The sequence below is a fragment of the Psittacula echo genome (assembly GCF_963264785.1).
Source record: "Psittacula echo genome assembly, chromosome: 17".
NCBI lineage: Eukaryota > Metazoa > Chordata > Aves > Psittaciformes > Psittacidae > Psittacula > Psittacula echo.
The window spans coordinates 1673503-1685839 of record NC_137753.1 but is presented as its reverse complement, the minus strand read 5'-3'; the positions used below and the strand labels follow the sequence as shown (position 1 = coordinate 1685839).

General features: G+C 54.0%; 1 protein-coding gene and 1 long non-coding RNA gene across 2 annotated transcripts; both read left to right on the top strand.

Annotated features, from left to right (window-relative positions):
* Positions 1-542: 542 nt before the first annotated feature.
* LRRC47 (leucine rich repeat containing 47) lies at positions 543-5547 on the top strand (the record flags this gene model as incomplete). Its single annotated transcript, XM_080631478.1, has 7 exons — positions 543-1199; positions 2564-3010; positions 3650-3766; positions 3980-4095; positions 4286-4388; positions 4818-4907; positions 5307-5547. The coding sequence occupies 7 exons, from the start codon at positions 543-545 to the stop codon at positions 5532-5534; spliced, it is 1758 nt and encodes a 585-aa protein (XP_080487604.1). The 3' UTR covers positions 5535-5547.
* A 3853-nt stretch (positions 5548-9400) lies between these two features.
* On the top strand, positions 9401-12306 carry LOC308228243. The gene is made up of 4 exons (XR_013958196.1): positions 9401-10039; positions 10224-10309; positions 11529-11738; positions 12216-12306. It is a non-coding gene; the product is annotated as an uncharacterized lncRNA (long non-coding RNA).
* Positions 12307-12337: the final 31 nt, after the last annotated feature.

The window sequence follows — 12337 nt, the reverse complement described above, 5'->3', positions numbered from 1 at the left end:
ACCCAAACCAGTCTATGATCATCCTGGCCGTCCCAGTGCCTCCTCACTCTTTTGTGTCTTCTGCAGTGGGAGAATAAACACCGGTGTGAAACACACAGTGATGCTTATTCCTGTGCCGCAAAGCATCCCGGAGCAGAGATGTTGCACAGGGGCAGGCCTGGCTAACAAGAGGAAAGTTCTCCAAACCCTTGGACTGGAAAGCTTAAATCAACAACGGCAGTGACCAGACCGCGGGCATGATCTCAAGGCCTTTTTTGTGTATGATCGCTTTCTCCTTGCTGTACCCCAGTGTCAGCCGGGTGCTTTTCACCCACCCGAGGTGCAGAGACGAGTCTGGAGCAGCCACTGCCCCGTGTGCAGGAATCTGGCCGACCCCAGGACACCAACGGACGCAGCTCACCCTCGGCGATGCTCTCGCTCTTCCAAGGGGAAACCGCCTCGGGTTAAACCCGACCGCTTCGGCAGCGCTCGGAGGCGGCCCCGGACCGGCCCTTTCCGGCGGGGCGAGGCGGGCCCGCGCTGCGGCTCCTCCCCGCGGCACCATGGCGGCGGCGGCGGCGGCGTGGCCCGAGCTGGAGGCGGCGGCGCGGGAGCGGCGGCGGGAGCTGTCCCTGCCGGGCGCGGCGGTGGCGGAGCGGGTGGCGGCGGGCGGGGGGCGGCTGCCGGCGGCGCTGCTGGCGCTGCCGCTGCTGCAGTCGCTGGAGCTGAGCGGCTGCGCGGCGCTGCGGGAGCTGGGCCCGGGGCTGGCCGCGGCCCTGCCCGCCCTGCACACGCTGGTGCTGCGCGGCAACGCGCTGGGCCCCGCCGGGCTGGGCGCGGGGCTGGGCGGGGCGCTGCCGGCCCTGCGCATCCTCGACCTCTCCGGTAACGGCCTGGAGGCGCTGCCCGCGGCGCTGGGCGGGGCGGCGGCGGACGCGGAGCCCTCGGGGGCAGCCCCGGCCTTCCCGCAGCTGCGCAGCCTCAACCTGAGCGGGAACCGGCTGCGGGAGCTGGGCCCGGGGCTGGCCCGCGCCGCGCCGCAGCTGCAGGCGCTGCTGCTCTCCGGGAACCGGCTGCGGGCGCTGCCCGGCGGGCTCCTGCCCCCCCCCACCGCCACCGCCGTCCCGGGCGGGCCCTTCCCGCTGCTCAGCCGCCTGGAGGCTGCGGACAACGAGGTGGAGGAGCTGGGCGCTGGCATCGCCGTCCTGCCGGCGCTGAAGGTGCGAGTGGTACCCGGGTCCCCATCACTGCCCGCTCCCATCTCTGTCTCTTACAGAGCCCCCTGGGTCCCCATCACTGACCTCCCCATCTCTGTCTCTTACAGAGCCCACCCAGGTCCCCATCACTGACCTCCCCATCTCTGTCTCTTACAGAGCCCACCCAGGTCCCCGTCACTGACCTCCCCATCTCTGTCTCTTACAGAGCCCCCTGGGTCCCCATCACTGACCTCCCCATCTCTGTCTCTTACAGAGCCCCCTGGGTCCCCATCACTGACCTCCCCATCTCTGTCTCTTACAGAGCCCCCTGGGTCCCCATCACTGACCTCCCCATCTCTGTCTCTTACAGAGCCCCCTGGGTCTCCATCACTGACCTCCCTATCTCTGTCTCTTACAGAGCCCACCCAGGTCCCCATCACTGACCTCCCCATCTCTGTCTCTTACAGAGCCCCCTGGGTCCCCATCACTGACCTCCCCATCTCTGTCTCTTACAGAGCCCATCTGGGTCTCCATCACTGACCTCCCCATCTCTGTCTCTTACAGAGCCCACCCAGGTCCCCATCACTGACCTCCCCATCTCTGTCTCTTACAGAGCCCCCTGGGTCTCCATCACTGACCTCCCCATCTCTGTCTCTTACAGAGCCCACCCAGGTCCCCATCACTGACCTCCCCATCTCTGTCTCTTACAGAGCCCCCTGGGTCCCCATCACTGACCTCCCCATCTCTGTCTCTTACAGAGCCCCCTGGGTCTCCATCACTGACCTCCCTATCTCTGTCTCTTACAGAGCCCACCCAGGTCCCCATCACTGACCTCCCCATCTCTGTCTCTTACAGAGCCCCCTGGGTCCCCATCACTGACCTCCCCATCTCTGTCTCTTACAGAGCCCATCTGGGTCTCCATCACTGACCTCCCCATCTCTGTCTCTTACAGAGCCCACCCAGGTCCCCATCACTGACCTCCCCATCTCTGTCTCTTACAGAGCCCCCTGGGTCTCCATCACTGACCTCCCCATCTCTGTCTCTTACAGAGCCCACCCAGGTCCCCATCACTGACCTCCCCATCTCTGTCTCTTACAGAGCCCCCTGGGTCCCCGTCACTGACCTCCCCATCTCTGTCTCTTACAGAGCCCACCCAGGTCCCCGTCACTGACCTCCCCATCTCTGTCTCTTACAGAGCCCCCTGGGTCCCCGTCACTGACCTCCCCATCTCTGTCTCTTACAGAGCCCACCCAGGTCCCCGTCACTGACCTCCCCATCTCTGTCTCTTACAGAGCCCCCTGGGTCCCCGTCACTGACCTCCCCATCTCTGTCTCTTACAGAGCCCCCTGGGTCCCCATCACTGACCTCCCCATCTCTGTCTCTTACAGAGTCTGGACGTGGCCAACAACCACCTGCGGGAGCTGCCCCCTGCCCTGGCCGACTGCCCCCGCCTCAAGGAAGCCAACTTCAGGGGGAACCAGCTGAAGGACAAGCGGCTGGAGAAGATGGTCAATGGCTGCCAGACAAAAGCCATCCTGGACTACCTGCGGGCCGGGGGCCGTGGGAAGGGAAAGGCTGAGAGCACCAGAGAGGAGGCCAGGAAGAAGAAGAGGGAGAAGCAGCAGAAGAAGGATGGTGGGGACGGGGGGCAGGATGAGGTGGAAGAGGCGAGCAAGCTGCTGGTGAAGGTTCTGCCCGTCTCTGAAAACCCAGCGCCCTTGGTGGTCAAAGTGAGCCCGGGTATCAAGGACGTTCGACCCTTCATCGTGTGCTGCGTGCTGAGGGGGGTGAACTTAAAGCCAGGAAATGCTCTGAAGAGGTTCCTGTCCGCGCAGGTCAGTGCTGCAGTCTTGCGTTGGGTGAGCTCAGAGTGAGCTGCTCACCTAGGAGCTGGTGAGGGTGCAGCAGCTGCCGCCCGGTCCCTCTGGAATGAGCAGAACTGGTTTTCCTGAGGAACCCAATAGGAGCTCAGGTGTTCCTGTGAGAGGGAGATGAGTGCACACACGATTGCATTTGCTCTGTCACAGCAGCTTGCTAGTGCTGTGGAACCTGTTGAGAGCTATTAATGAACCGACATCCACATTAGAAGTACCTCGGTTTGGCTCCAGGTTCCCTGCTCTGTGCTAAAACCAACAGGTATGGCAACCACAGCCTGTCAGCCCTGGCTTACGGCCTGCCCAGCCATTAGGTGGCAGGGGTTGGGTGCTTTCAGATTACAAGACTTTGTATTTGTGATGGTTTTCTGATTTAAACCCCTGTGTTTCCTAGTTGAGGAGTCATGGGTTGCGCTCGCTGTCTTTACATTTCAGTTGCAATTCAGGTAAAATTACTATGCAGAAAGGTTCTATTTAATGCAAAAGAGTTACTTGAGTAGCTACAAACGTTAAATACAGAAGAATCTGAGAAGAGTAATTCTGAGGAATAAATCACGTGGATGGTTTGGATCTGCTCTGATAGGTTTCTTTCTGTTTCAGACTAAACTGCATGAAGACATCTGTGAAAAGCGGACAGTGGCCACTATTGCCACCCATGACCTGCAGCTGATCAAAGCTCCTCTGATATATGATGTTCAGCCTCCTGACACGCTGAAGGTAGGGGCCTGTAGCATCCATGGGCCTTTCCACTTGGTTCCCTTTTGTCTTCTGGACCTGTGCAGAATGGAATTAGTGCTAGCAAATGGTTTTCCAGTGGGTGTTGTAGCTCACACAAAGGTTTAAACTCAGTTATTGTCTTGCTTACAGGAGTTTGAATAACCCCAGTGATTGAGCGGCTCTAAATTCAGGTGTTTGTTCCGTATGGTGTAGGTAACACCTCTGGGTCGAAAGGAGATCAAGGCAAAGGATCTGCTCCGCCAGCTGCAGTTGGAAGCTGAGGAGCAGAGGAAGCAGAAGAAGCGTCAGAATGTCTCTGGATTGCATAGGTCAGTGCGTGACATCCTGTGGCTTTCCTCAGCTGTATCACCGTGATACACCATGATTCCATGTTGTGACTCCTGGTTTCACTCCATGATGGACCAGGAACACCCTAATTTGGTGTTGTCACGCTCTTGTGCCGCTGATCCTGCTGCTGGTTCAATTGCCCACTCTTTGCTGCTTTACTTTTCCTGGCAGGTATCTCCAGTTACTGGATGGCAAAGACAACTACCCCTGTCTAGTGGATGCTGAAGGCGTCGTGATTTCTTTCCCACCCATAACCAACAGCGAGAAGACAAAGGTACTCTGTTAGTGGAAATGTGTTAATCAGAATTAAAGTAAGGGGCTTTTTTCCACTGAGGTTGAACTCCACATTCAGAGATATGCCCAAATCTGTGACAGCTGTGATTGCATTCCAGATACAGATCTCCAAACCTGGGTCTTGCCTGCTGCATGGTCAGCTTGAGCTGGATCTGGGTGTGCCATTTCCACCTTTGCTGATGTGGCAGCCTCTGGCCAGAGCTGTGTTCCAAAGGCACTGTCTGCCTTTGCAGGGATGGCTTTATTGAAGGGCAAGAGTATGGTGTTTGACTTGTAAAGCGAGGCAGCACTTTGCCTCCAGCTGCATTGAATGAACATCTTCTGTTCAGTTTGTGCATGAAGTGTTGCCAAGTGACTGGGGGGGAGTGCGCTCCCATCCTCACTCGCTTTTCCTGTGAAATCCTTCCAGATCAGGAAGGACACCCGTGATCTGTTTCTGGAGGTGACAAGTGATACCAGCTTACAGATATGCAAAGATGTCATGGACACACTAATTCTGGTAAGTAGCTCAGGAGAATAACCCCGTCTGTTCTCGGCAGAATGTGTAGTGCCCACGTGCGTTGAGACCACCACAGAAGCTGGTTTTCAGTTTAGTAGTAGTATTCTTCCCTCTCCTTCACTTACTCTCCCATCCTTGCTTCCATGCTTGCACCCTTCCATCTCCACATTGCAAAGGGGTTTTGTATTGTCATATCCTGATTCCCTGGCAGACCTCAGAACTCACCCAGGTAAATAACATTGTGTTACCACAATTAGAAGTGTAGGGTTTGTCTTTGAGCGCCTTCCCTTCTTAGTGCTCTTAGGGCTTCAGTTGCTGCCAACAAATTGGGTTGGAAGCAGCCTGGAGTTGCTCTCAGCCACAGAATTAATCTTGTTTTCTGTATTTTGCTTTTAACAGAAAATTGCAGAACTGAACAGATCTACCTTGGAAAACAAGGAAGACTCGGGCTCGGATAACGAATCTGATGCTCTTTGTGGACCAGCAGCTTTGAACCCCAGCCAAAGTGCTCAGCCGATGGTTGTGGAGCAGGTTCGAGTGGTGGACACAGATGGAAACTTGAAAGTACTTTATCCTTCAAAAACTGACCTAAGCACAGTGTCCTCTCTCCTCACTGTAATACGTTAGCAGCTATCAGAGCTCACAGAAGGATTCCATTTCCTTTCTTTTCTACCATATTCAACAATGCAGCTTGTATGCAGTGAGGTGGTTTGGGTTTTTAAGGACAAGATGCAGTGCATCCCGCCTGCTACTGTGATGTTTGATAGGCTGTGGCAAGCAGGGTTGTGTTCCTTCAGCCTTAATAGAAAGCCATCGGTGTTCTGACTACGTAGGGGGAACTGAAAGGCAGAGAAGAAGCTGGAAGTCAGAACGTGTTGACTTGTAGAGAAAGCCATTGTGTCTTAGCACCTGTAATGTGAGTGCAGTCATGTTTTTCTGCTGGATCTCTGCTTCTTCCTGGTGTGTTTCCGCTGGATTATTATTTTGGCAGCTAAACTGAGAAGTCAGTCGGTGACAGCATTGAAACAGCCACGTGCTGCACGCCCGTACCGAGGATGGGATGCCAGACAGCTTTGCTAACATCTCATTCAGTGTGATTTTCTATCTGCAGTAATTGTGACAATGTAATTGCTGTCGGAACTCGAGGAGTGAGTTTTAAAGTGATGGTTTCTGTGTTCAGACATTAACACTGCTTCTATTTCTAAGCCAAGTTGGTTGAATTGAGTGCAGGGGTTTGTGTGTCTCAGTGCATTGTAAGAGCCATCGCCCATCCTTGTGGAAGCACCAGTTGTAGTGACCCTGTTGTGTACCCATTGAGTTACTGTTGGTGGAGCACTGAGTTCATTTGTGCTTGTGAAGCTCATTTCCACTCAGAGGGCTGATGCTGCTTAGTGTTGACACTACTAAAGCTCTGTCTCCCCAGACTACAAGCACTTGTGCCCAGAGTGCTTTCTCTCACACTTCCATTTGAAGAGTGTTGGTGCACAGGTAGTTGGAGTGGGTGACAACTACATCCAGGCTACCACCTTATGAGTGCAAACCTCTTCATAAGCAATGGTGACCTAGAGATGGAGTTTTGTTCTGTTGAAAGTGATGCTGCAGAGCTCTAACTGAACTTGGAGATGCTGTGTCAAATACACCCGTGTGTTGGGACTCGCATATGAATGGACAAATAAAACAGTTCTTACAGTCATGTCACTGTCATGTGTTTGGGCACTGATGGATCTTGGCACTGGTGAGTTTTCCAGTCGTGTGACCGTACAGCCTTGCCCAAGCAGCTATCGAACACTGCAAAAATGAGAACTCAGTGCTTTCTAGCTGTAGCCAAGCAGTCCTTGGTAGTGCTTTGAGCTTCCCTGTGAAGTTGAGTGTTTCTACACACCAGTGTTTTACAGTGATTTGTGCTGTGAGTTGGTTGAAACAACTGAACGAGAGATTCCTGCAGGACTTGGTTTCAGGAGGATGAGTTTAATTTGTTAGTACGTCGACCTCAAACCCAGGGAACAGGAGCCTGATGTTGGTGATGTGCTCTGCTCAGCCATTGGGGCTACTTTTCGGGGGTGGTGTGCTGCTGCCTTGCGCTACTCCTTCTCCTTCCCTTACTAGTAGGTGATGCCAGGGTGTCGGTGTTGTAGAGCGATGGGACTCTGACCCCTCTCTGTTTGAGCATCTGATGGAACTCGATCCGTTCGTTAATGATTTTCTGAAAACGAGGGGTGTGTAAAGAGGTGGGAATGCATTAGGTGGAGAGCAGCACTGCGGTGGTCTCTTACCTCATCAGGCCCTTGCTGGACGCAGAGTTCACATGAACCACGTACCTGCATTGCCTCCAGCACCTCCTCGTCCGTGGTCTCTGCCTGGGGAGGCTTGATGCCTGCTGTGCTGAATGTAGCCTGGATTATTTTGTTTCGATACTTTTCAAACTGTCGATGAAAGATGAGAATAGATGTGCTTAGTCTGTGTATGCAGTTCTTTGGTATTCACAGGGATTGACAGAGACTACGCTGTTAGACTTGGGCGCAGTGCTAGTGAAGGGTGGAATGAAAGGCCTGTTTGTGTGAAATCATAGGTGGTTTGACTGGGCTTTGCTGCAAGTACTATGATAAGGATGTGTTTTGGGGTGGACTGAGTCCCTTACCTGGGTATTGGGCTCTGTGCTTGCCACCCTGTGCCTCCCTGAAATGGCTTCAAGGTGATACCTTTTACTTTGAATCTGGAAGGCTATTAGAAACCTGGTGATGTAACTGCTCTGAACTCAAGTTTCTCGAGGGCTTCTGGTATTTGAGGCCTGTTTGCTTTGTAAGTGATGTAGGAGTTAAATGCTACAAAGCTGGGAAGGAAATGGATGAGTTTCCTGCTCCTCTGGCCCCGTGGCTGTGGAGGGCAGCCAGGACTGCAGTGTCCTGATGCATCTCCTTTTGTGCTTCTGCCCAAGCAAAATGCCTCTGTGCTCTCATGTTCTTTGCTTGTAATGGTTGGAGCATCCTAAGGAGGGAGGGAGGATGCTGAAGCGGAGGCCGCGCTTACCTTGCTGGTGATGAGCTCCAGCGCCACGCGAGTTTGCAGCTCCTTGTGCTGCAGTGTCTTAACCTCCCTCCGGGCTGCCTCCTCCTGCCGCTGCTGCGTGCGGATGTGGTACCGGTTGGAGCGCGCCTCTGTCTGCAGCTGGCTGACGGTCTCCTGTAGCTCACTGATGAGCTTGTTCTGCGCGGCCAGCTTGGATTCGTGTTCCGTGATGACCTGAAGAGATCCAGAAACCAAGCCCGGATTGTGAGGAAGGAACAAGCGGGCTTGGCTGCATCTTCCCTGTGTCTGGTCCAGACGCTGCTTCTGTCTCCTGGGCAGAGTTTGCAGACTGATGACCTTCTCAGCACTGGTGCCTGCTCTTACTTCTGGACTGAGTAGGGGTTTTAAGTGGCAAACTCCCCCCGAGCCTGAAACGAACACAATTAAGCAGCTAATACAAGCATTTCCTATAGCAGCTTTGCACCGGGGTTACCTGTCGGAGGCTGCGGTTCTCCTCCTCTATTGTCACCATCATTTCTTCACATTTCTGTTCTCTCAGACTGCAAAACTGAAGAAGAAGTTATTGTACCCTTCAGTTTCCCAGCTCACGGGGGCACCTCCTGGCTATGAGGAGGGGAGCTGCAGCCTGAGGCCTGCATCCCCAAGGATGGACACCCTGCCCTCAGATGGTACCTTGGCAGACATGGCTTGTAACTGGCTTTCTTGCTTTCTGAGCTGCTTTTGGAGCATTTCGGTTTCAGATCTGGTTCTCCGGAGCTGGGACTCTTTGATCTCCAGTTGTCTTTGCAAGGAGGAGATGGTGCCTGTAGGGTTGGAGAAGGACTCTTAACACAAACCGAATCCCTGCCTATAGCTGCACGGCTCCTTCCTTCAGGTAAGCACACACAGAACTGCAGCCGCGGTGATGCTCGTTGATGATGCGTGCTGCAGTACTTTGATATATATTAAACTAACCTTGTGTGCTGCTCTGGGAACTTCTAGAGCTGGTAGCAGGTCTGCCAGCACGCGAAAGTGCTGCTGGATGCCCCAGGATGGTGCTTGGGACCCTCTTGGCTGGGTTTTATTGTGTAAAGAGGGGGAGACTGAGCGGTTTTAATGCAGGTGGCCTTCAGGTCAGCTTTGTGCTCGTGAGAGCCTAACCTGGGACTTGCTCTCAGTCAGAGCAGAGTGGTGTGAGGAGGAAGGGAGGGTGAGGGTGTGCTCTGGACGCCTGCCCGGTACCTGTGGCCATGTTGTAGTCATCCCTTGCCCTCCGCAGCTCCTCGTGGAGCTCCTGCTCGGTGATGGGCTCAGCCGGCTCCCGCCAGGCCCCGCTGCCCCTCACCGCTCCCTCGGGGGCTGCGGCCGCCTCCATCCCGAGGGGCTGGGGGCCGAGGTGCGGGACCCGGGTGCTCTGTGGTGCCGGCACCACCGCAGCGGCTGCCTCCCGCCCCGGTGCTGCCTGGTAACGGCGGCGGGGCCGCGCCTTCCGGTTCCGGGGCTGCGCCATGGGCGGGAGGAGAGGCCGGTGCCCGGCCGCATGGCTGAGTTCTCAGGGCTGGCGGTGAAGCAGCAGGTCCAGGGAGCGGGGCTGTGCTGATGGAGGCTCTGAGCTGCACATCCCCGCGGCTGCACCGCTACCGCGTCCTTGAGCATCTCTCCTCCAGCCGCTGCTATGGCAACCGCTGCCGGCTCCACACTGCTCCGGTGAGTGCTGGGACCGTGGCACCTCTCAGTGGGGATCACGGAGCCTCATCCCAAACCCTCTCGTCTCGCCCCACTGCGCAGGTCCTGATGTAGCCACCCTACAGCTCGATGCGCCCATGCTGCTTGCCCGACCGTCCTTCATCCTCACCAGCACCAGCTACAGCGTGGTTCCCTCTCTGCCTTCCTATCACAAGCTGCTGGTTCCCCACCATCGCCTTGCCAACAGCTCCCCCATGGGCACGGACACCCTCGGGGAAGACTCAGCGCTCTCCACTGGTCGCCCCTCGGTGCTTGCCACCTTCTACATGAGGGTTGACACTGCCTCGAAGCAGGCTGGACAAAGAGGGGCTGCACCCATGGGCCTTCATGAAGCTGGACCTCAGCTGAGGTTTTGGTAGCACTCAGCTGAATGTAAACTTGTGCGTAGAGCTTGAGTCCATGATGTTTTCTTTACCAGTCTTTATTTTTGTTGCATTTTCCTGTTTGCTTTTAGCATTAGTTTCTATGGGGACCTTTTTTATCAATCTCAGTGCAGTTTAGAAATGTCTGTTCACTGAGGGGTTTAAATGTGGAGCCCTTAACACCTGGTTTTGCTTCTTCCAGGTGGAATTCTTTACAATGCTCACATGCACAGCATGGATGTTACCCGTTTGCTGTTCACCAGACACAGCGTTTTCACTGGTGTGCAGGTAGGAATCAATCTTGTGATCATTTATGGTGAACCTGTGCACTTTATACTGCAGCTAAGAGTGAGTGTGTAAGAGCCACGGTAGCCATGACAACTGTTCCATCATGGGCCAGTGGAAAGAGCTGCCTAGTGACGTAGAGGCTGAGTTTCTCAGAGGTTGTAGATGGGGCCTTGGTTTCTGAGCTCTCTCAATTCCCCACCATTATTAATGGCTTCTCTGGGGAGTTACAGAACTTGGCCCATTTAGAGAAGGTTCTCTCTGAGCAGCAGCGGTGTCCAAGGCCAGGTTGGACACAGGGGCTTGGAGCAAGCTGCTCCAGTGGAAGGGGTCCCTGCCCGTGGCAGGGGTTGGAGCTGGAGGAGCTTTAAGGCCCCTTCAACCCAAACCATTGCATGGTTCTCTGATATTTCCCTGGCACGTCGCCGTTGATTTCAGCCCAGTTAAAGATGTGAATTTACTGAGCATTGTGCCAAGCTGACACGCTCCAGGTTACCAGACTAATTTAAACCAACCGTAAACCTGGAAGCTGCTGGGTTTGAAATGGAAAAGCAAAGTTTTAATGAAGGTAATTGCAGCTGCTGTTGTTAGAGAAGGTGCAGTGTGCAGTATTCTAATGTGTGGTGAAGCCTTGATATGCAAGGAACAGAATGCCCCTGGGAGGATGTGGAGCCATCTGCCTCATTCCAGCTACGTGCTGGAAGTTGCCTGCTTGTGTCTTTAATAACCTCCAAAGGTAGATGTTGTGGCTGTTCCTCACACACCGCTTCCCAAAAGCTTTCGAAAGCTGTTTCTATTGTATTAAAATAAGGTGCTTGCCTCGAGTGTTAGTTTGTAAATGACACTTCTGGCTCTCGAGATCCTGCAGTTCAATCAGTTTCCAGCCCCTACAGATGGGATATATATTCCTAGAACTAGAAATAGGGGTGGCATCTATAACTAAAGCCAATTCTCTCCTGGAAATTGCTTTTAACAGTGTAATTCTTCAAACTCAAAGCTGTGTCTTAAGGATGAAGATTGCTGCAGCTCCCAGCTTTGAGTTGTTTGGTGGAACAAAGCAAGTTGAGGCCCTTTGGGGTTTACACTGGTTTAGGAGGACCCTTTCCTTGTCATAGAAGCAAGACTTTGGTTGGTGGATGTTGTAATTCCCACGTGTGCTTTTATTGTGTTACCAAACAGACAAACAGGGAAACCACAGCTCCAAAAATAACTCGTTTTCCAGAGATGCCATTCCTGCCGTGGTGCGAGTGTGCGGTGGGATGCTGCTGGGAGAAGCCTCAGTTAACATCAGGAACATGAGTGATTGTTCCAAACCCCTTAAAGCATTAAAGTGCTTTAATCGGCTGTTACCACAGGACACTGGTTCCTGCTGGTTTTCCTCATGATCCTCCCTTCGTGTGTGGATAGATGGGAAGGGGAAGACGCATCCGAGGTGAGCCTGGAATGCCGTAAGCTGAGCTCTGTCCCTTTACAGATTGGAGGATCCAGGGCTTTGTGAAGGGTCTCCCAGTTCCTTCCCAGCCGGGGGAGATGGGATGGAGCTGGAGCTCTGCCTGCTGGTGGCCTCCATCACCAGGGCAGCGCAGGGAGGGGATGCTGCAGTGGGGACGTGCTGGGCAGCGTTGTTCCTGCATGGATTCCCTCAGGCCACCGGGAATGTTGAGGGACCCATGGCTGGGGGGGCAGATGCAGCAGCTCCTGTACCTGCTGTGGGACATTGCCTTTCGAAATGGGCAGGGAGGGAAGGAGAGAATGGGGGAACACTGACTGTGGAATAGATGAGGCCGGAGACGATCTTCTGCATGTTTACATGCTAGAACATGGAATTAATTTACTTGACACTCGAGTGTCTCAGGAGTAAGAATCAATTTTTATAGCTTACATGAAAATAAATCTTTTCTCCTTACAGCACGATGAGGATACGTATGTACAATCGCTTCTGTTTATATACACCAATAGTTAAGTACATGAACACATCGGGGAACAAACAGGTTTGGCTCTACAAAGAACTGAAGGGGATGGGGGCTTCCT